This window comes from Oryza brachyantha, chromosome 8 (genome assembly GCF_000231095.2).
Source record: "Oryza brachyantha chromosome 8, ObraRS2, whole genome shotgun sequence".
NCBI classification, from domain to species: domain Eukaryota; kingdom Viridiplantae; phylum Streptophyta; class Magnoliopsida; order Poales; family Poaceae; genus Oryza; species Oryza brachyantha.
Genome location: NC_023170.2, coordinates 710 through 22,203, shown reverse-complemented (window position 1 = coordinate 22,203; position 21,494 = coordinate 710). Strand labels below are relative to the sequence as shown.

General features: G+C 47.1%; 2 protein-coding genes across 6 annotated transcripts; one reads left to right on the top strand and one right to left on the bottom strand.

The window, feature by feature from the left end:
* The first annotated feature begins 484 nt into the window (after positions 1-484).
* On the top strand, positions 485-4,102 carry LOC102703599. Its single transcript, XM_006658946.3, has 9 exons — positions 485-1,098; positions 1,283-1,434; positions 1,534-1,629; positions 2,310-2,372; positions 2,556-2,624; positions 2,705-2,807; positions 3,176-3,247; positions 3,529-3,617; positions 3,717-4,102. The coding sequence occupies exons 1-9, from the start codon at positions 786-788 to the stop codon at positions 3,855-3,857; spliced, it is 1,098 nt and encodes a 365-aa protein (XP_006659009.3). The 5' UTR covers positions 485-785; the 3' UTR covers positions 3,858-4,102.
* Positions 4,103-9,061: 4,959 nt separating this feature from the next.
* LOC102705368 lies at positions 9,062-12,347 on the bottom strand. 5 transcript variants are annotated; one of them, XM_040526989.1, is made up of 2 exons: positions 10,935-12,347; positions 9,062-9,610 (listed from the first exon to the last, which is right to left on the bottom strand). In XM_040526989.1, exons 1-2 carry the CDS (start codon positions 12,256-12,258, stop codon positions 9,597-9,599), a joined length of 1,338 nt encoding a protein of 445 aa, XP_040382923.1. In that variant the 5' UTR covers positions 12,259-12,347; the 3' UTR covers positions 9,062-9,596. The 5 variants fall into 5 exon arrangements, with proteins under 5 accessions (XP_040382923.1, XP_040382922.1, XP_015695464.2 ...); XM_040526988.1 differs by having other exon boundaries at positions 9,064-9,634; XM_015839978.2 differs by having other exon boundaries at positions 9,064-9,617.
* Positions 12,348-21,494: the final 9,147 nt, after the last annotated feature.

Sequence of the window (21,494 nt, the reverse complement as noted above, 5' to 3'; positions counted from 1 at the left end):
CTTTTTCTCCGCTGCCTCCGAACGAACGAGCAAAGGATAGGGTTGCTGGGTTGCTCGGTCCTCTTGGGCCTTGTAGTGGCCCAGCCGGCCAACTACCCCTTTTTATTTTTTTTATAAACAAATAAAGGAAAAACCCCTTAAATGCACAAGAGCAGCTGCTGTTGCTGGAAGAAAGCCTGCCGTTGCAGCTGCCGCTGCTGCTGCTGGAGGTGAGCCTGGAGGTGCTGCTGCTGTTGCTGCTGCAAGAAAGCCTGTGGGTGCACCTGCGTGTTATTGGCATAGAAAGCTGGCGTTCCAGCCGTCTGGTGCATCAGACTTCAGACAGAGCCTGCACGTCATCCGGATACCTTATCAACTCATTGACGTGGCAGGCGGTGATTGGCAGAGGAAATCCCTGCCATCCACAAGTGCCCAGTCGCCTCGTGCGACGCCGCTTTCGTCCCGCCCATGCCACCCTCTTCCTCAGCCCAAGCTAACACTTCGCTGCTGCTGATTTGCAAAGGTAGTAAAATACTATACTACTCCTCTAGTAAACCGAGGTAGAGAGAGAGAGAGAGAGTTTTGCATAGCAAAACCAGCTGCCACTAGAAAACTAATGGCGGAAATGGTTTGCATGACTTGTCCTATGCTACGGTAGGAAGGAGAGAATATATATCCGATCTATCCTCTTACCACTCTGCTCGATCTACGTGGTAGAATAGAATAGAATCACGTATAAACACGAGAGAGAAAAGAAAGGGCAGCGCAGAATCGAGTCGAATTGCTAGCAGCTAGTGATTTTGTGAATGGAGCTGGCACCCTTTGCAGCAGCGGCCTCCTCCTCCTGCAAGCCCAGGCTCACCTACACCCACTGTTCCATCAGCTTCTTCTTCGCCCCTCGGGCTCGCAGCTGGATCCGTGCGGCGGCTGAGGGCCAGGGCCATGGCGACCAACGGAGGAGCGGCCGCCTGGCTGCCGATGGCCCCAGGGTCGTCGAGGTCGCCGCCCCACCTGTCACCCCCGTGGTCACCGGCAGTGGCGGGGGCTTCGCAGCCCGAGACGCGGAGCTGGCCATGTGGGAGAGGCTGGGAGCGGTTGTCAGGCTCACCTATGGCATTGGTACTTAAATTACTACTCTACTTATCATGTGCTTATTGTATTTTCTTTTTCTTCTATTTAATTGACACACACACAATATATATATATATATATATATATATACTGTTTCATCCATTTGATTACTCCCATAACAATATCAACAACAATAATAGAACTGATAGATGGATGGGTACGGACGATGCAGGGATTTATGCTGCCATGGCACTGACTGGGAGATTCATATGCCAGATGGCTGGAATAGACTGCACGGGGGGCTTCCATCCATCTCTCTCTGCACTTGTTGACGGACTCGGATACGCAGCTCCGCCAATCATGGCTTTGCTGTTCATCCTCGACGTACGTTGTATTATTTTATAAAACGTATACTCTCTTTGCATTTGACAATTAATTGTATGTCTCAATTAAGCGAGCTAGCCTTCCTTTAATTTCTGACAGGATGAAGTTGTCAAATATTCACCTCATGCTCGCGCCATCAGGGATGTGGAGGATGAGGAGCTTCGCAGCTTCTTCTATGGCATGTCACCATGGCAGGTACTGAAAACACCAAAAAACATGTTTTAAAGCAAGGTCGAAATGTCCACATTCTCAATTCTCGAGGACCAGAAATTATCAAATTATTTGGGGAAAGAAAGGAATATCTATATGTTGGTTGTGATGGTTCCTAGATATTAATGGTTTGAATTGAAACAAAGTGGAGGAGGAATAGGAATACATGCCAACATCAATTCATAGGAATTTTTACGAGAGATGTTTTGTCTATAACTTGTAGGAAAGTAAAATTTCCTTCCAATCCTTAATTTGTTTTTACTCCAAACTGATCATAGGCCCTTAGGCGCATAACAGAAACTTGTATTAAAATTTAAGAGCCCTGTCTATAAGATCCAGCCATAACTAACGTTGGAACAAAACCAAAATCAAATAATAGTAAATTTCTATAATTAAACTGTACAAAAGTTACGCACCTCTATTTCAACATCGTTCTGTCGCTGTTCTTTGTAACTTGTTCCATTTCCTAATCGTAATGAAATTGGTTGGCCTTCTTCGGCTGGCCTGGCAGAAACAATTTCCTCTGCCTTTTAGTTTACTATATGTATATGGCCTGTTCTTTTTAATTTCCTTACCATTTCAGTGTCCTCTACTTTTTGCCAAGCTAAACTATTGTAGATGTTTTATGGAGCACTGCTGATTTAAAACTATCTTCAAATTTGTAGTTCATTCTCATTGTAACTGCTAGCTCAATTGGAGAGGAACTATTCTATCGTGTTGCCGTCCAGGTATTTACTTCATGTCCAATCTCTTTTACCAGGTTTCTTTGTAAGTCCTATTACGGAGTACTTACCACGTGCCTTATAACTGTAAATAATTACAGCAGTGATCTGTGCAGTGAATAGCATGCACCTTTTTTTCCCCTTATTCTCGCTCTCACTTTGTAGAGTGAAATACAACTGAAATTGTAGGGTGCGTTGGCGGATATTTTTCTGAGAGGCACAGAGCTTATGAAAGATGCTCGAGGGATTGCATCACTGGTATGAATCCTCTTTCAGTTCAATAGAAATGGAGTCCTGACTGTGTGATGCCCTGATCTTAACTGTGTTGATATGTGCAGAGCGGCATGGTGCCTCCATTTGTTCCGTTTGCTCAAACGTTTGCAGCAGCCATCACTGCGGCTCTTACAGGATCGCTCTATTACGTGGCTACTGCTCCAAAAGGTAACTTAGTATGTGTTCTTTTTCAACGTATTATTCCTCAGATTTTATGCGCACGTTTTTCAAACGACTAAAAGATTATTTGATATTTTGAACAATGAAATTAACCATTATAAAATTAACCATTATATATATATATATATATATATATATATATATATATATATATATATATATATATATATATGTTCATCCTCTCATCTTTGTAGATTATATTTTTAATTTTATAATGGTTAATTTCATTGTTCAAAATATCAAATAATCTTTTATCACCCAAAAGAACTGAAATTTAATTTGCACATTTTCATGTTTGGAAGGAAGTGGCATTCCTGAAACCTAGTGATATGTTGTGATATTTTGTGTCATTGCAGATCCTACCTACGTGGTGACACCAGCAATGCGTTCAAACACTGGGCGGGAGAATCTCAAAAAACTATTTGCAGGTGTATATATAGAGTATTTTTTTCATCATCGAGGAGATAACATAAGTTACTATTGTTATCTATGTAAAATTTGGTACGTTCTGGTATCTAAGATACTAAGAGATACTAAATTTTACATAGAAAACAATAGTATTTCCTGTTATCTTCTTAAGTATGATAAAATTGCTCATATATATATTCTTGACTAGTAGTTATCAGCGTACTACATGCCTACATGCGTAGATTAGCTAGCATGCATATATACTACAGAGATAACTGAAGTCTCCGGCCTTGATTTTCAGCTTGGTACGAAAGGAGGAAAATGAGGAAGATATATTCCCCTCTTCTCGAAGGAATCTTGGCTTTCTACCTTGGCTTTGAGTGGATACAGGTAACCTTTTGATCCTGTTGTGATCTTGTGCTTCATGAGTGGACAATGGGTCGATCAATAATAAGAACAAATTAATTAATATGTGATTTATTATGGCAGACCGATAATATTCTTGCACCTATGATCACCCACGGCATATACTCTGCCGTTGTTCTTGGTCATGGATTGTGGAAAATACATGACCACAGGAGAAGGCTACGGCAAAGGATTCAGGAAATCAGACGGGAAGGGACAAATTGAGACACGTCGTAAAAGATCAGATAGCTAGCTAGCACCACTTTTTGTCATGGATGGCAAAACGGGATGATCAGATCACAACACCCTTGTACAATACACCCGACAAATTTTGATGATAGGCACGTACGTAGAAGATAGAAGATTAAGTCAACATGTACATAAAAATGTAGTATACATATAGCAGCAATATTTACTACAGATATTTGTGGCTTCGAGCAAACGAAACTAATGAGCACCTGTGTTAGATATGTGTGACATATGCAGGGAAATGGCATGGCCAGATAATGGGCTGTGGCGGTGTTTAGATGGTAAAAATTTTTGGTAGCAATGTTACACCAGACGTTTGACCGGATGTCGGAAGGGTTTTTGGATAAGAATGAAAAAATGAATTTCACGGCTGGCGTAGAAACCGCAAGACGAATTTTTTGAGCCTAATTAATCCGTCATTAGCACATGTGAGTTACTGTAGCACTTATGGCTAATCATGTACTAATTAGGTTCAAAAGATTCGTCTTACGATTTCTCACATAGTTGTGCAATTAATTTTTTGATTTATCTATATTTAATACTTTATTTAGGTGTTTAAAGATTTAATGTGATGTTTGGAAGCTAAACATAGCCTTAGTTGCGCGCCAAAAGAAATGGCGCTGACAATAACATGGTGCTGCAAGCTTAGCGCGATTTCACATGGCGCTGAGATACCCCACGTCAGCGCCTCTCATGATGATCTGATGGCTAAGGCGCTGAAAATTTATGAGAATGATTTTAAGGATGGTCCATTCTTATTTATGCACTGCTAGAATGAACTTAAAAATCAACCAAAGTGGCATGCATATTTGGAGCAGTTGGACAAGTCAAACAAAAGGAAGGTAGATTACAACGATGCCATTCCCGTTGATGATGATGAAGACATCCCACGACCAATGGGAGTCAAGGCAGCTAAAGCGCAACGGACTGGCAAAGGAAAGAGCAAGATCCAAGCTTGTACAACTGAGCTAGAAGATGACATCCGCAAGTTTATGGTTGCTCATGCAGCTACCAAGGAAGGACAGACCGAAGTGTTATAGAGACTCAGATACGTGTTTCTAGTGACAACCTGGCAGCTAAGAAGCTTGCTAGACAGACAGCTATGATTGCAACATATCGAGACTTGATGAACAAAGACACAAGGGATATGCCTGATGATGTGCGGGCTGAGTTTGTTTATATGCTGAAATGCATGAGAGAAGAGATATTCCCCCAAAATAAGTGAGGTATGTATCTCTGTATTAAAATGTAGTGAACTGAAATTAATTTGAAGTAGTAAAAAACATAGACAGTCCAATATTATGTGCATGTTAGTAGCAGTTAGTAAAAATAAATATGCAGTCCTTAATTCTTGGTGTAGTTGCAGTCATTCTAAAAAATATGCAGTCCTTAATTCTTGCTGTAGGTGCAGTCATTCCAAAATATCATGCAATCCTTAATTCATGGTGTAGTTGTAGTCATTCCAAAAAAAATACAGTCCTTAATTCTTGCTGTAGGTGCAGTCCTTTCAGAAAATCATGCAATCCTTAATTCATGGTGTAGTTGCAGGCATTCCCAAAAAATATGCGGTCCTTAATTCTTGATATAGTTGCAGTCATGTTGCATGTGCAGTCCAAAAAATATGCAGTCCTTATTTCATGATTATTAATTACAGTCAGTCCAAAAAACATGTGGTCAATCCCAATTTCCATGTTGTTGTCCTATTAATTGCAGTTAGTCCAAACAAACATGAAGTCAGTCCAAATTTGCATGCTGTTTGCACTTGGTCCAAGCTGTAATGCAGCCTACTCAATATTATTTGCTAGCAGCCAAGACAGTGAAATTAAACACGCAAACTACGTGAACCTCCATCTATATATATGGACCCTCTCATTCTGAATCCAGCACAACCTATCTATCTTTTCTTTTCAAAAGTACTATGTCAGACTCATCCTCCTTCTTAGATGACCTAGACCCATCCAAATTTCTTGACAAATACATCGCTGATCAGAATGTCCTAGACTCCTTTGCTACTAGAATTGTAGAGAAGATCAAGGCGAAGTTTGCAGCTGGGCTAGTCCAGCGCCAAGGAGGAACAAGGAAGACTATTGCAAGGGATCATGGAGAAGGTCACCGACGTCTTGTGTCTGATTACTTTGCAGATAGGCCACTGTACTCCGAGAGAATGTTTCACACAAGATTTCGTATGCGAAAGCATCTCTTTTTACGCATCGTGCAAGCCCTAGGTCACTAGTCTCCGTATTTTATTCAAAGAGAAGATTGTTCTGGTCGCATAGGCCTTTCTCCACTTCAAAAGTGCACAGCAGCGATTCGTATGTTAGCATATGGCACGCCTGCTGATGCCTTAGATGAGTACTTGCTAATCGGCAAGAGCACATCCTTAGAGTGTTTGGACACTTTTGCTCACGGAATAGTTGAGGTCTTTGGTGGGCAATATTTGCGATGGCCCACAAGTGAGGATTTAGAGCGTATACTACAAGTTAATGAGTCTCGTGGCTTTCCGGGTATGCTAGGAAGTATTGATTGCATGCATTGGAGGTGGGAGAGTTGTCCAAGAGCTTGGAGGGGCCAATTCACTCGTGGTGACTACAAGGTCCCAACAATGATCCTTGAAGCGGTTGCTTCACATGACCTTTGGATTTAGCATGCTATTTTTGGTGTCGCTGGTTCTAACAACGACATAATATGCTGAATCAGTCATCCTTATTCCTAGAACAAGTTAGAGGAGAGGCTTCTCGGGTTCATTTTTTTGCTAACGGGAATGAGTATAACAACGGGTATTATCTTGCTGATGGTATATACCCAGATTGGGCCAGCTTCATCAAGACTATATCAATTCCACAAACAGAGAAGCATAAATTGTTTGCTGAACGTCAAGAAGGGGCAAGGAAAGATGTGAAGCGGGCTTTTGGAGTGTTGCAAGCACGTTTTAACATTGTGCGCCGTCTAGCAAAGAAGTGGAAACGAAAGAGTGTTGGGAAAATAATGCTAGCTTGTGTGATTCTCCACAATATGATTGTTGAAGATGAGAAAGAGGATGCAATATGTGACCTTGACCTCAATAGAATTCCTAGGACATCAATAGTTCTGCCTGCTGAAGTAACTTCTGGTGATAATCCATGTTTTAGTGATGTCCTACGTAGAAAATTTGCTATTCGTGATCGTTCTATACATACCCAACTGAAATCTGATTTAATTGAGCATATTTGGCATCGTTTTGGACATAGTCAGCAAGCATAAACATGGTAGGGTAATAATCATGTGATGTTATTTTCCTTTTCTTTACCGTGTTTAGGTTATATCATTTAACCGTTGTGTCTAACATATTTTAGGTACATGCTTTGCTCTGCTGTCCAAATCATGGTGCTGCACTTCACTTCTTACAGGTAGCTTATATGAACTAAATTTAGAATTAGGCCAAATTACTTATAGACACATTATAGTGATTATCTTTTCTTCGTTGTGATGATTTACTTAAACTAAATGCACCGTAAGCTAGACTACTAATAGTCGTAATTCAGTAATTCTCTCTTCTTCCTTGTGATGCAATACCATGGTGTTTTGTTAATGCTTTCACCGGCTGAACTAAATTTGAATTTACTAGTCATGCATCTAGCCATACTGCATACAATGACAATATATATTACGAAATGCTCATGAAATTCTCAGTCAATTTTTTTCCCAGTGCAACAATTTATTTGTAAGATATACCAACTGCAGATATATGCATGTAGCGATTACTCATTTTACTGAGGTTTCACTAAAAAAAGGTTCATTTGCCCATTTAATCATCAAATTCTCACTACTGATATGATGTATTTGTGTCTTTTTTTTCTCCCATCAGGTTAATGATAGCTTAGCCAACAGTAATATATGATGCAACAATTCTGCTATCAACGGTCTATCTTTGATTAGATGGAGAAACCATTGCCTCATTCGGTGGAATATATATATTTTGCTTAATGTCATATTGTTTATGTGACTTTTGGAACTGTAAACCGTTATGTCTGTGTTTCTTTATCCTCTGTAATATCTTGTCGATTCTATGGAACTGTAATAACTACAGCTATCCTTTAGTACCTTACCCTTTTGCGTAAGACTTATGTTTGAACCAGGATAATATTATCGATAATCTATGGTATTTGAATTATGCTATGTAATAATAGTGCCTTGTAATTTTTTACTGAACAGAATATGGTTGGTATTGTGTCTGATATGCCCTTGCACAAATGGCTACAAGGATGCAATTCACTCTAGATCATACACATTGATATGTGCATGCTACAATTTACTATTTAATTATGAACTGTAGTCAGCCAACAGCCAATCTATTGTATTAGTAGCTGGCTTTAGTAATGGGCTATTAGTCAGCAGCTTGAACTTGCTCTTAGCCGAGAGTATAGCGCCAGATGCGTTGGCGCTAATCAGCCGTGCCACGTCGGTACGTGGCTCGGGACGTGGTCCAGCTGGCGGGGCCTCAGCGCCATGGGCCCTGGCGCTGCAAAGTTCAACATCAGCGCCAAGAAGCCTAGCGCTGGACTAACGGCTTAGTTAAAGTTTTTTTTTTGACGGTCTAGTTTCATAATAAGTTTGTGAAAGAGTCAATTTGACAAAAAAAAAGACTTAACACATCAACTACTCTGCGCATACCACGTTCTTAGACCAAAATACTAAAAAGGCACGGAACTTTTGGTCTGTTTACCCAATTTTGCTGTTCACTGCTTTTATCACCGAAACCGTGCTCGGTTCATAAGTCATCAAGGCTACCGTCACATTTCACTGAAGCCATGCTCAGTTCACAAGTCATTGAGCCATTTCCAATTCATAACGATTGCTTTTTCCTTTGCTTCACAATCATCACTGTGATTCCAACAATATAAGAAGCTTATATGACAACAGTAGACATATTCCATAGAACTGTCATGTATGCCTACTATATACTTCCAGAAACATTCATTTCTGCAAGAACACGCTAAAATGTAGTACTAGCATGTACTGTTGGCTGCAGAAATGCAACATACGCATGACAACAAGTACTATCATTTTCTAGAGTCTAAATAGTAGACAACTAACAAATAATTCACAGGACGACAAGTAATCTGATCCTGTGATCAGTTTTTAAAGACTAAACCCTCAAAATAGGCAGGACAACACAATACAAACATCAGTTAGTTGAGCGGCAAACAACAGTTAGTTGAGCACTACAAACTATTTTTAAGCATTGGTTTGTTTCTTTATCTCCACAACGAATCATACAACAGTCAGGCTACAAATGATGAAAGTGAGGCTGCATCTCTATGACTAAAGTCAGGCTACAACCAGAACTAGAAGATAACCTCAAGTTTCATAACAGCACAACTTCTTGTCACAAAAATATTAGATATAAAATTATTTGTAGCGAACATTAGTTCTCAAAAGCATAACCATTACAAATATTTTAACAAAATGGTCTACAAATCATCATACAAGCTTGTTCGAATAGCATCTTAGATAACCAGAACTACAAGATAACCTCAAGTTTCACAACAGTGTAAAAAACCCATAAAAAGGAGGGGTAAAATCACTATTAGAATCCGAAACAGGGGCAAGAACGAAATTGCCCCATTATTTAATCATCTATAGTAAGTGCTCTGTCAAAATTCTTATTGATGATCCATATCTCTTCATATAACCCATCGAGTTTAACCCTATGTGATTAAATAGCAACCTCCAGCATCACCTTGCCACGGCTGCAACCTAAGTTTTTCTTGTTACTACAGCAAATGAAATAGCATAAATGCTTAATGAAGACAGGCAAAATCCAACACATGCGTATTGAATACAACACTCATCAACCCTGGAAAAAACTAAGAGAATCCAATGTACACATTTTGATATCCGAGTTAGTTAAGTTCACATTTGGCAACATGTAGCTGCGCAGGGCACAATTACCAACATATTGATTACAGTATTGGTATGCTGCAAATGTCATACGTAGAAAGGAGTCACCAATGCAAGAGGCAGTGGGATACAAAACTAGCGGACCCCAACTTTCTTCAGACTACAAGGCTTTGTTGTTGTTTTTTCTTTTCTTTGAAGGGTCAAACCTTACATTCATAAGAAACGAATTCTAATATTGAATATAACCATTGAATTGATTATTCCCAAATAAACATACTACCAATGCCACCATGTGTCACCAAAGTAAGAACATGTACAGTAAACCATATTAAACAATGGATTTAATCATTGTCATGGCACTGGCAAAGCCAGGTGACAAAAACAGGGCTAGACATGTAGACAACAAAAAAATTAGTACTAAATAAATGCAAAACAAAGTTCATGTAGTCCGCAACATAGCTCAGCCTGATGCCTCATAGAAACCCACTTATGTCTACTTCACATTTCCACGGTAACAATAACACTATCAGTCAGCTGCCACGTAAGATTAGCCCACTTCTCTCACGCACCACATAACACATTAATTCACAGCAGCAGGAGCACAAACAATCATCGACCTTTTTCATTAGTCATTAACACATTCTTTAGTCCCTATTCTGCATGTCCGTATTAGAGCTCTGGTCAGGTAGGTAGCAATTGGGAAAATAAGAGACGAGAGTGGACGACTGATCAAGCAGGCCAAAATTGTTGAAATCAAGCAGAATATAGGTGAGGTGAGGAGTTCTATATGTTTTCAGCCAGGGTTCAGGCAGATTGGAATGTACCTTGATAACAATGTAATATTAATTGTACGGATATAAACTAGGAAACCATGTTCAGTTAAATTAGGGGTTGTATGCGTTTACAACTAACAACAAAAGGCAGAACTAAAGTGAGAAAAGGTATATTAAGGACATCATATAGTGCACTTTCGAACTAAGTACAGATCCAGGTTTAGATACACTTCAGGCAGTATCACAACCCGACAAAGTGACACGATAACATGCAAAACCAATGCATTTCTAACGTAAATGATGTATATAACCTGAAATATGATCAAGAGATCACACAATGTGATGGCAGGTGGATCGATTGAAATAACAGCTATAACATGCATATGTAACAAGTAATTACCTGGAGGGGTTGCCTGAGTTAAATATTTGGAAATGGCACTAGAGCGATAGGTGACAATAGGAAGCATTCCGGCCTTAGCAGTGCCAAACTCAGCCACATCTAGCAGTGTGTGGTTCTTGATGTCAATAGCAAGGGCCCATGCTTTGGGGTGGAAGTACTTTGGCCTGGCCATCAGATAAACGACCTCTTCTTCACCATTCAGGCTTGGTGTGGGCTCAGACACCACAAGATTTTGCAGTGCAAGCTCCACCGTCTCTTCACCATCTTGAGACGGTTTACGGTGTAGCAAACCAGAGGCCAACAATTCTGAACGTACAGTATCACTGATAATTATATCTGGAGCCCATACGGTGAAGTCCTCTTGCCAATTGTCGGAAGAATTGGCGTGGACCATAATAGTGTTGCTCCATGTGGTGATGGCCCAGTTGTTGACTCTGTAGCAGGGCATATATGTTTCAATGTCATCGTAGGGAAGACGTTCCTCGATAATTTGCAGGCCAGCAAGCTTGAGACAGGGCTTGCCATCCTTGATGACAGATGCGATTCCACGAGTAGACTTTGGGCAGCCTAGTACCGTTACCCATTTTCCCAGATCCATCGGCAATGGCAGCCGCATGTGCCATAGCATAGGTGGTCTCTCTTGATCCTCCTCAGGGAATAGGTCATAGAGCAGGATGCCGCTCCAGAGATCAACCCAACCCATGGTGCCAGATTTACCTCCGAGCGTGATAACAGTTGTTGTGATGTGGTGGTTGAGCCGAAGCGCATTAGCGGGGATCCTCATCGGGTAGGGCTTCCGCGGGGCATCCAGCAATACCGTCTTCATGGACCAATTTCCAACTTCAGAGTCGAATCGATGAAGGGTGAATTCATTTGTGGAGTTAGCAACAAGGGCAGCAACAGTAAATAGATCTCCGGCGCGCGAAAGGAGGCCGACGTTCAGGTCGTAGAAGTTGGGCTTCGGATTTGGAATACGCGTGAGAGACGGGGACCTACCGGCACGGTAGATGATGTAGTCGCAGTCGTCGTACCTGATGAATTTTGGTGGCGGTTCGACGGCCACCGGGACGCGGAAGAGAAGGAGATCGTCGGCGGTGGAGACGATTATGGAGCTGCGGGGGAAGGTTGCGCCGGGGCAATGGACGAAGAGGTTGGACGGGAGCGGCGGCTGCGCATAGCAGAAGGACGCCTCGATTGTGAGGTTATCCCTCCCTTGGCCGACGGCCGTGGTGTTGTTGCGGCGGCTGCCGATATCAGGGTCGCTGTTGAGAAGGATACATGAATAGGCGGCGGAGGAGGCGGAAGCGGAGGTATCGAGGCGCATTTTGCGTGATGTGTAGGAAAAAATTCGAGTATGGGAGCCCCGGAGAACTTTTAGCTCAAGATGGCGGCGGCGGAAGGAAGGGGATGAGGAAGTACTATGAACTAACTAGGGTTAGGGGGACAGGATGCGAATAAAAACCTGACCTCCGAAGCTCATATTGGGCCTGCGTAGCCAGCCCAACTAAGGCCTTTGGCTGGGGGGTAAAAGCCTGGGATCCCGGCCTGTTCCCCGGCCCAAAGGGGAAGCCCACCACGAGGGGGATAAATTCCTGGATACAAAAAAATCCATTTGGCAAGGCCCGGAAAGGTAGGTTTCCTGGCCCAATCCATCCCAAACCCTAGGGAAATCACACCACTACTCGACCCGATGGAACTCTGCCACCGATGCCGCCAGAAAAAAACGAAAACATCGGCCTCTCCGCTTCGGCGGGCGCCCCCACCTCGCTCGTCGTTCGCCGGCGCTGACGCTGCCGCCCCTTTCACGTCCTCCGACACCCCCTCTAGGGATATCTTCCCTTGTTGCCTTGTTGCCAAACAAAGCCTAAACGGGGTTCGTTGTATGAGGCCTCCTCGTTCTAAAGTCGCCTGTGAATTAGCAACCCATCTGTAGTTTGGTCCACTTAAAGTAGAGACCAAACTAATTATGGAAAAAGTTCAACAGAGGCCTCTAAACTTGAAGCCCAGTTTATTTTCATCCCTTAGCCGCAATAACAAAAATGTATACCTCTAAACTAACAAAATCCGTTCACAAAAGGTCCCTCGGCAGTATTGACCTATTTTTCGACTGGTTTTGCTGACGTGGCGTCCAATGGGTTCCACATGTCAGATTTTTTTTTATTTTTTACTCTCTCTCATCTCCCTCCCTCTCCTCCCTCTCTCTTCTTCCTCTCTTCCCTACGTCTGCACAACACTGCCGATGGGGGTGGGGGCGGTGGCGGCTACAATTTGGTCCACTTAAAGTAGAGACCAAACTGGTGAAGCATCTAGGCCCCCGTTGTTAATTTTGGTAATTAATGACAAGCGCTAATTGTGGACTAACCGCTTTCTTTGAGTTAATTATTTGGTTTTAGTACCACGTCCTTTCTGTGCATGGATGATTATCGTTGGATCAAAGGTTGAAAGCATGGAGCAAAGAAAGGAAGAACGGTAAAGCTAGTGTTTTAGTTGTAAAATTGATCGAGGTGAAGGGTGATCAAATTTGCTAGTTTATTTTAGCTTTGTCGTACTATTAAGAGGGTAATGACCTAGCAAAGAGATGCGTTCAATTGCCACATTAGGTCATTTGCATAAACACTTGAAACAAAATTACATACATACACAAATCATTGAGCTCAGCCATACTAAGGTCGGTCAGACCGACTGTGCAACTGCGGTCTGACCGGTCACATAGTGGCAGCCTGACCGGTTGGTTTGGCCAGTCTGACCACAGGCACATGGGCGGTCTGACCGGCCCCTCGGAGACCGAATTTTGGCTATTTGGTTTGGCCGATACAGAGTCGACGGAGCCGTAGTTGGTCAGACCGAGCTGATGACGGTCTGACCGAGCTAAGGTCGGTCTGACCGGCCATTCAACTCCAGTCTGACCGGCCGGGCCAATGATGTCATATGACAAAGCTCTAATGGCTAGTTTTGTAGCCATTGCACAGTAGCACGGTCTAACCGACCACATACCTCCGGTCAGGCTGGCAACACACTGAGTTTGGGGATTTCGACCCCAACGACTAGTTTGTGTTGGTGGGAGTATAAATACTCCCCCACCAGTAGCAAGGGAGCTCTCTTGATTGTCATTTCAATTGCTCACGCCCTTGCATCTCTCACACACTCATTTGAGCTTAGGGTTCATTCATTTAGTGTGTAAGAAGGAGTTCTAGCCAAGAGTCAAGTGCATTGCTTCATTGTAGAGCTAGTGTGGCACTTGATCATCTCCACGCCGAGTCATCGCTTGTTACTCTTGGAGGTTGCCGCCTCCTAGACGGCTTGTGGGGGAGTTATCCGGTGATCTCTCCAAGAAGATTGTGGAAGAGGTCCGGCGCCGCTTTGTGAGTGGCTCGGTGTTCGCCATCTCCGGAGTGGAGGAAGAACAACCCTAGTGATCGAGGCTTGGGTAGCTCTCTCCTTGGGCTGGCTCCTGCCTTGCCCACCCCTTGATGAAGGGGGCGTGCGGTGGCTTCGTGGTTGAGCGGTGGAGTTGGGCTCGCCTCAACGGGGATTAGGAAACCGACAGAGTTTCCGAACCTCGGCGAAAAATTCCTTGTATCTTTTACTTGTTGCATTTACATTTGTGCAATATACATTTCTAGAGACATACTTGTGATCATTTCACCCTAGGTTTGCCAAACTAGACGTAGAAAGCATAATTTATTTTCCTAGTGTTACTTGAGCCACTATCACCCTAGGATTGCAAAACTTAACTTAGTTGCCTAGTTAGTGTTGTCACTCACCAAGCTTAGCAACTTAGGTTAGTTTTGATTAGGGGTAGTTTAATTTTAAATCTCCTATTCACCCCCTAAGTCGACATCTTAATCCTACAACTGATTATGGAAAAATGTCCACCAGAGGTCCCTAAACTTGAAGCCGAGTTTGTTTTCATCTCTTAGCCGCAATACCAGAAATGTGTACCCCTAAACTCACAGCATCCGTTCACAAAAGGTCCCTGGGCAGTATTGACCCATTTTTGATCGGTTTTGCTGACGTGGCATCCGGTGGGTCCAACATGTATGTTTTTTTAATTTTTACTCTTTCCTCTCTCTTCCTATCTCCTCTCTCTTCTTCCTCTCTTCCCTGTTTCTCCAGAGCGTTGTCGGCAGGGGTGGGGGCGAGCGGCAGCAGGCGCGGGCGAGCACGTGTCGTGTGCAGCGGGCGAGAGCGAGCGGTGTCACGTCCAGAGATTTTCCCTAAGCTAAAAATAATGAATAATACATTAAAAATAATTTGTTAATTAAAGTTCAAGAGAAAAGCAGTGTTTAAATTAATTAAATTAATTGGAAGCTTTTTGGATATTCTAAAATGTCCCAAAAACATTTTAAATTATTAACAGGATTTAAATTTGAATTTTAGAGAATAAAATTTGCTTAAATAAACTTAATAAAATCGGCAAAGTTGGAGCCAATTTCTTTTTTCCCTTTTTCCTTTTTCTCTAATTCCTTCCTTTTTTTTCCTTCCTTCTTTCTCTCTTTCTCTCTTTTCCTTTCTCTCTTCCTTTCCCAGCTAGTTGGGCTGGCAGCCCATCTCCCTCCTCTCTTTTCCCTCTCTCCCAGCCAGCCCATCCCCTTTCCTCCCCCTCACTCTCTCCTTCCCTTGCTAGGCCGACCTGCGGCCGAGACCCCCAAGCGCCCCGTAGTCCAGGACACCTCTCCTCTCCTCCCGGGACACTGCCAGGTGGTCGCGCGTTGGCCCGCTGCGGCCGTGCCTCGCCGCGTGTCACGCCCGGAGTTTTATCCCAAGCCTAAATTGTAAAAAGAAATCCGTAAATAACAATTGGCTTAATTAACTCAGGAAAAATCCCTCTAAAAGGAATTAATTCACTTAAATCGAGGCTCGCAAATCGACTAACAGGATTTAAATTCAAATTGCAGAAGTATAAAATTTGGCCAAACAAAATAATTTAAAATTCGGCAAAAATGGGGTTTTCTCTTTTTCCCTCCTTTTTTCTTTCTTTTTCCCTTCCTTCTCTAATTGGGCCGAAGTCCAATTTTCCTCCTCTCTCTCTTTTTCTTTTTCTTTTTCCTCCTTCCCGGGCCGGCCCAGCCGAGCCGGCCCACCTCTCCCCGCCCGGCCGGCCCAGCCGAGCCGGCCTTCCGCTCCGTCCCCGCGCGCGCGCGCTCCTCCCGCCTGGGCCGCCTCGGCCCAGCTCGCCCGCTCGTCCGCCCGCGCCGCGGCGAAGTCCGTCTCGCCTCCCTCCTCCCTCGCGCCACTGACAGGTGGGGCCCACCTGTCAGCGACCGAAACCCCGCCTCCGCCCCAGCCCGCGCCCGCGCCGCGCCGCGCCAGCCGAGTCCGTCGCTCCGCCCGCCGCAACCGCCGCCGCCGAGTTCGCCGCGTCGCCGACTCGGTCTCCAACCTCCGTCCCGCCCTAGCCGGCGCCGCCACACTATAAATCCCCTCCCTGCCGCCGCGTCACCGCTGTTTTCCCCTCCGCCACCAAGCCGCCGCTGTGTCCCGCCGTTCGCCGCCGACGTGCGATTGCGCCCTCTGCCGCCCGTCGTCGCCGTCCAGCCGCGTCGTCACCTCCGCCTCGCCGTCGCCGACTTGCTACCGCCCGGGTCGTCGCCGGCGGGCATCTCCAGCGCCCGCGCATCCTCTCGCCACTCGGTCGCCGCCGCTCCCGACCTCGCCACCGCCACCCCGATCCCATCGCTCGGTCGTCGCCGTCGCGTCGTCGGACGTCGCCACCTGTCCCACCTCCTCGCCGACCTGTCGCCGTCGTTCCCATCGCCGGTGAGCCTCTCCGCTCCCCTCCTCCCCTCGTTTCCTCTCCGCAGGATGCCGCCGAGGTCGCCGCCACCGCCACCGTGCGAGTGCGTGCCTTGGGCGTTGCCGTCGCCCCTCCGCTTGCCGTCGTCCCCCGCCTCGTCGGCGCCGCTCGTTCCCGCCATTCGCCGCACCGCCGCGCCGTCGTTGCTGCTCCGGTTGCGCCGTCGTCGTGCGCCGCCGCTCCGGTCGCGTCCGCCGCTCAGCCGCCAGGCTGCGTCGCTGCTTGGCAGACGCCACCTCGCTCCTCCCTCGAGCTCCCGTCTAGCTCCTCTGGCCGCTTCCCGCGCCCGCCCGCCGTTGCCGTGCCGCTGCGCCGTCGTCGCCGTGCGCCGCGCTCGGTCGCGTGCCACGCGCTGTCGTCGGACGCCGGTCGTCGTCATCGCGCCGTCGTCGTCGTCGCGCCGTCGTCGCCGTCGCCGCCCGCTTGTCGCCGCCCAACGTCGTCGCCGACGCCGTCGTTGCTGCGCCGTCGCCGCCTCCCCGGCTGAATGCCGCATCCCATCCCCCTCTCCCTCGCGACGTCGTCGCTGAGCTCCTCCGCCCGCCGCGCTGCTGGCTGACTCACCGCCGCGCCGCCCCGATCCCTCTCCCTCTCGGCCGTGTCTCCACGCCGCCGTTCCCCACTTCGTCGCAATCGTCATCTTTGCGTCGCCGTCTTTCCCTCCCGCCGCTCGTCGCCGCTCCAAGCCGCGCCACCCCATCGCTGTCTCCGCCTCCTCCGCGTCGACTCGTCGTCGCCGTCCTCGTCACCACCTTCGCCATCGCCGCCTTCCCCCTCGCCTCGCGCCAGCGCTCGCCGACGCCGTCGTCGCCCTCCCGTCGCGCCGTCGTCGTCGTCCTCCCCGAGCCGCCGCTGTTCTCCCTTCGGCGTCGCCAGCTCTCGCTTGGCCACCCACTGGGTCACCGCCGTCCGCCGCACACCCGCCGGTCCGCGCCGCCGTCCGCCGGTCGCCGCCCGCCGCGCCGTCGAGCCGCGAGCCGCGCGCTCTACTCCCTTCCTCTCTGTTCCTCTCTCGCTGACAAGCGGGACCCACTCGTCAGTCGCCACCCCGCCAGCCCCTTCCTCTCTCTCCTCCCCGGGCCCGCGTGTCAGCCGCCCATTCCCCCTCTCTCCCACTGACAGGTGGTCCCCACCTGTCAGCCGTCAGCCTCCTCTCTCCTCGCTGACGTCAGCAGCCCCATTAATTGTGCAATAATTGATTTAGGACTTTTCTGTTTAGTTAAAAAACCAAGAAAACTTCTAAAATTCATAAGTAATTCATCTAGTCTCCGTTTAGGTCCATTCAAATTTCATTAAATTCATAAAATTATCAAGAATCCATTAAAAATAGTTTCTTTTGCTGTTTCAGTAGAGTTTGTGCCAGTTTTATTTATTTTTGTGCTTTGTCGCTTAGATTCGGACCCCGCCGAAGAGCCGGTTTACTTCGAGATCGTCGCCGAAGTTCCCCAAGGGCCAGAGCAAGGCAAGTGACACTCATCCTTGAACATATTGAACCCATTATTGCAAATTCCCCGCTTTTTGATTTCAAATATGCATTGTTTAATTAAAATACTTACTTGATGCTATTCTCGGGTAAACCTTATTAGTATGCCGTTGTTTATCCAACTTTGTTCGTTGCTGGACCAGGGATAACTTGATTAGGGTCAGGCCTAGGGTAATGCTTAGCCATGCTTAGAACAAATAGCTCATGGGATCACATATAATTATGCTTAATTCTGAATAGACGAGATAATGATTCACTACCCGGTTCGGGTTAATGTCAACTAAAATATTGCTTATGGTGGGCTGTGGGTGCATGGTTTTGAGAGTCGTGCCCATGGCAATTAAGGACCAGTTCTCAGGAAACCCTGAAGGTCTTACACGTACTAACCACAAGCCAGAATGGGCAACGGTGAGACTCGTAATCTAGCTTGTCCCTATTCGACGTACCTAGGCAAGGGTAGGCGTGATGGAGTATGGACGGGCAATCGTGGTGTAACGAAAGCTTCTCCTGCTTCCGGATCTACCAAGGCACAAGAGGGGACTGCCCGACTTGGTGTAAAGGAGGGGGTGAAACCTGAAGTGTGGTGCGATTGTCTAGGGAGGGTTAGGTGAAAGGTCTTATCATGGTTTCCGTACTGAGGTATCGTGGTGATACGTTGGGGCATGGTAACATGCTTGGCAGCCATGTCTTGTGGGTAAAGTTGTACACCTCTGCAGAGTAAAACTATTCGAATAGCCGTGCCCGCGGTTATTGGGCGAACTGACAGAGTCACTGGGATTAGTTGAACCCCTTTAATAATTTTATTAATCTTGGAACTGGTTTGACCCTGCGCAATGTGGTGTAACGTTGGCAGTGGTTTGAGTCTGTCGCAACGTGGTTTAACGTTGGACAGAGGGTTGACCCTGTCGCTACGTGGTGTAACGTTCGACAGCGGTCTGGGCCTGTTGCAACGTGGTGTAACGTTGGACAGTGGATGTTTATTTGAAATGTTTACTTTACTTTTATTTCAGTCTATTTTATCTACTGTTTTGCTAAATTAGTGCAGCTTTTGTGCAATTTAACCTTAGCCTATCCTTGTTACCCTATTGCATTCATTATTCTTCCCCTCTTGGGTGTTACTTGTTGAGTACGGTGGTTTGTACTCAGCCTTGCTTAATTTTCCCCCACCAGAGCAAGTGCCAGAGCCTGTGTCAGAAGAAGGTTGTTCCGAAGGTTGAAGTAAGGTTCAGTCCGCCGTCGAGAGTGCCTGTGGTGTGGAGCCGTCTTCACCAGCTGAAGCTGAAGATTAGATGGTTTAGTTTGTTTTCCTTTTCCGCTGCATTTCGATAGATAATTGTTTTTATTTGTTTTTAAGTCGTGGAACTGTATATTAATTTGTCATAGTGTGTACTCGGGCTGATGCCTGGACCGAGATTTAATACATGCTATTGTTCAGAAATTTGGTGTAAATTTCTGGGCGTGACACCGCGTCACCCGCGTCCTCGTCGCGCCATGCCCTCGCGCCCACGCTTCGCCATTGTCGCTGCACGTGCTCGCGCGTTGGCCCGCTGCGCCGCCACGCTTCGCCTCTGCCTCGCCACTCGGCTGCCCTCGCGTTCGCGCGACCGCACGTCGCGCTCTGCCCGCGTCCGTGCGCGTTCACCGCCGGATTTCCCTCCACCAATCCCATGCCCACGCCCGCAATCACCGCCGCTGCCACCGATTGCTCCCCAATCCGAGGCTGTCATCTCCGCTTTCCATCCTCCTCCCCTCTCCAAACCCGGTGACCCCCTTCCCTCTTCATTTAAACCGCCCCGCCATCTGCCGTCGCAGGTTTCCTCCTCTTCCCCTCGCCGCTGAATTCCACCGCCGCCGACGTCGATCTTCCGCCGCGTCGCCTCTCCCACCTCTGACCGCACCGGCCGATGTCACCGTCGCTGATTGCGCAGCCGCACCTCCGCCTCCTCCGCTTCGCCGTCGTCATCACATCGGTGAGCCCGCACCCCTTCCTCCTCCCTCTCTCTCCCTCGGCTCGCCGCCGTGAGCAGCCCCCTCGCACGCCCGTCCCCACCGTGGCACCTTTGTACCAGCTGCTGCGCGTGTGAGCTGTCGCCACCGGTGTCCACCTCCGCACAGCCCCGCCGCGCTGCCGGTCGTCGCCGCCATCTCTTCAATCCTCCTCGTCCTCTCCTCTCTCCCGGCTTGTGCTCGCGTCACTGCGCGCGCGCCGCCCTTCCCCGGCTGCCCCCACTCCTCCCCTGCCCTCGCGCGGTCGTCGCCTCGTCTTCCCGTCCGCTCCCTTTCCTCACCTCGCCACCATGCAGCATGCGCAAGCGCCGCCGCCATCGTCGGTGCTCGTCTCCGCGTTGGCCGTCGTCGAATGCCGCCCGCCACCTCCCCGCTCCCCGCCGCTAGCGCTGCTGCCGCGTGCGCTCGACGCCGTCGCCGCCGCTAGCTACGCTGTGCCGCGCCACGCGTGCGTACTTAGCCGCCACCCCCCGCCACCCTCCATCGGCAATCGCCTTCGCCGGACGTCCGCCGCCGCCGGCCGTCGGCCGCCACCCCAGTCGGTCGCCGCCGGCCCCTGTCGCTGTCGCCTCCCGCCCGCCACCGCTCGGCCGGAGCTCACCCTCTCCCTTCTCTGTTCTTCTCCCACTACCACTCCGGGCCCACCCGTCAGCCACTTTCCCCACCGACCCGTGGGCCCGCTCTGCCAGCTCATTCCCTCTCTCTCTTTCTTTCTCCTCGTGGGTCCCGCACGTTAGCGCCTCTCCTCTCTCTCCTTGTCACTGTCCCGTGGGCCCCCCTGGTCAGCTTTCCCCTCCTCTCTCTCACCTGACCCGTAGGCCCCATTTGTCAGCCTCTGGCCTCACTGTCTAGTGGGACCTATTTGTCAGCCTCTCTCTCTTGTGCTGATGTCATTCCTCTAATTAACTGCACAATAATTAAATTACGGTTTTCTGTTTAGCCTAAAAACACACTTAAACTTCTAAAATTCATAACTAATTTTTTTATACGTGTCTAGCCCTGTTTTTGTCACCCTGGCTCTGCCAGTGCCATGACAATTATTAAATCCATGGTTTAATAGAGCATTTTTTCCATCCTTGAGGAACTATCTTCTTATAACTTCTTAAGAATGGTAAAATTGCTCTTTTAATATGATTTACTGTACATGTTTCTTACTTTGGTGACGCATGGTGGCATTGGTAGTATGTTTATTTGGGAATAATCAATTCAATGGTTATATTCAATATTAGAATTCGTTTCTTATGAATGTAAGGTTTGACCGTTCAAAGAAAAG

Excerpts from the sequence above, each read along its gene's own strand:
- LOC102703599 (XM_006658946.3), top strand. The coding sequence starts at position 786 with ATGGAGCTGGCACCCTTTGCAGCAGCGGCCTCCTCCTCCTGCAAGCCC. Across the intron at positions 3,248-3,528 it reads TCTCAAAAAACTATTTGCAG|CTTGGTACGAAAGGAGGAAA; the intron begins GTGTATATATAG and ends CTTGATTTTCAG. Across the intron at positions 3,618-3,716 it reads TTGGCTTTGAGTGGATACAG|ACCGATAATATTCTTGCACC; the intron begins GTAACCTTTTGA and ends TTATTATGGCAG.
- LOC102705368 (XM_015839978.2), bottom strand. The coding sequence starts at position 12,258 with ATGCGCCTCGATACCTCCGCTTCCGCCTCCTCCGCCGCCTATTCATGT. Across the intron at positions 9,618-10,934 it reads AACTCAGGCAACCCCTCCAG|GTTGCAGCCGTGGCAAGGTG; the intron begins GTAATTACTTGT and ends AGAAAAACTTAG.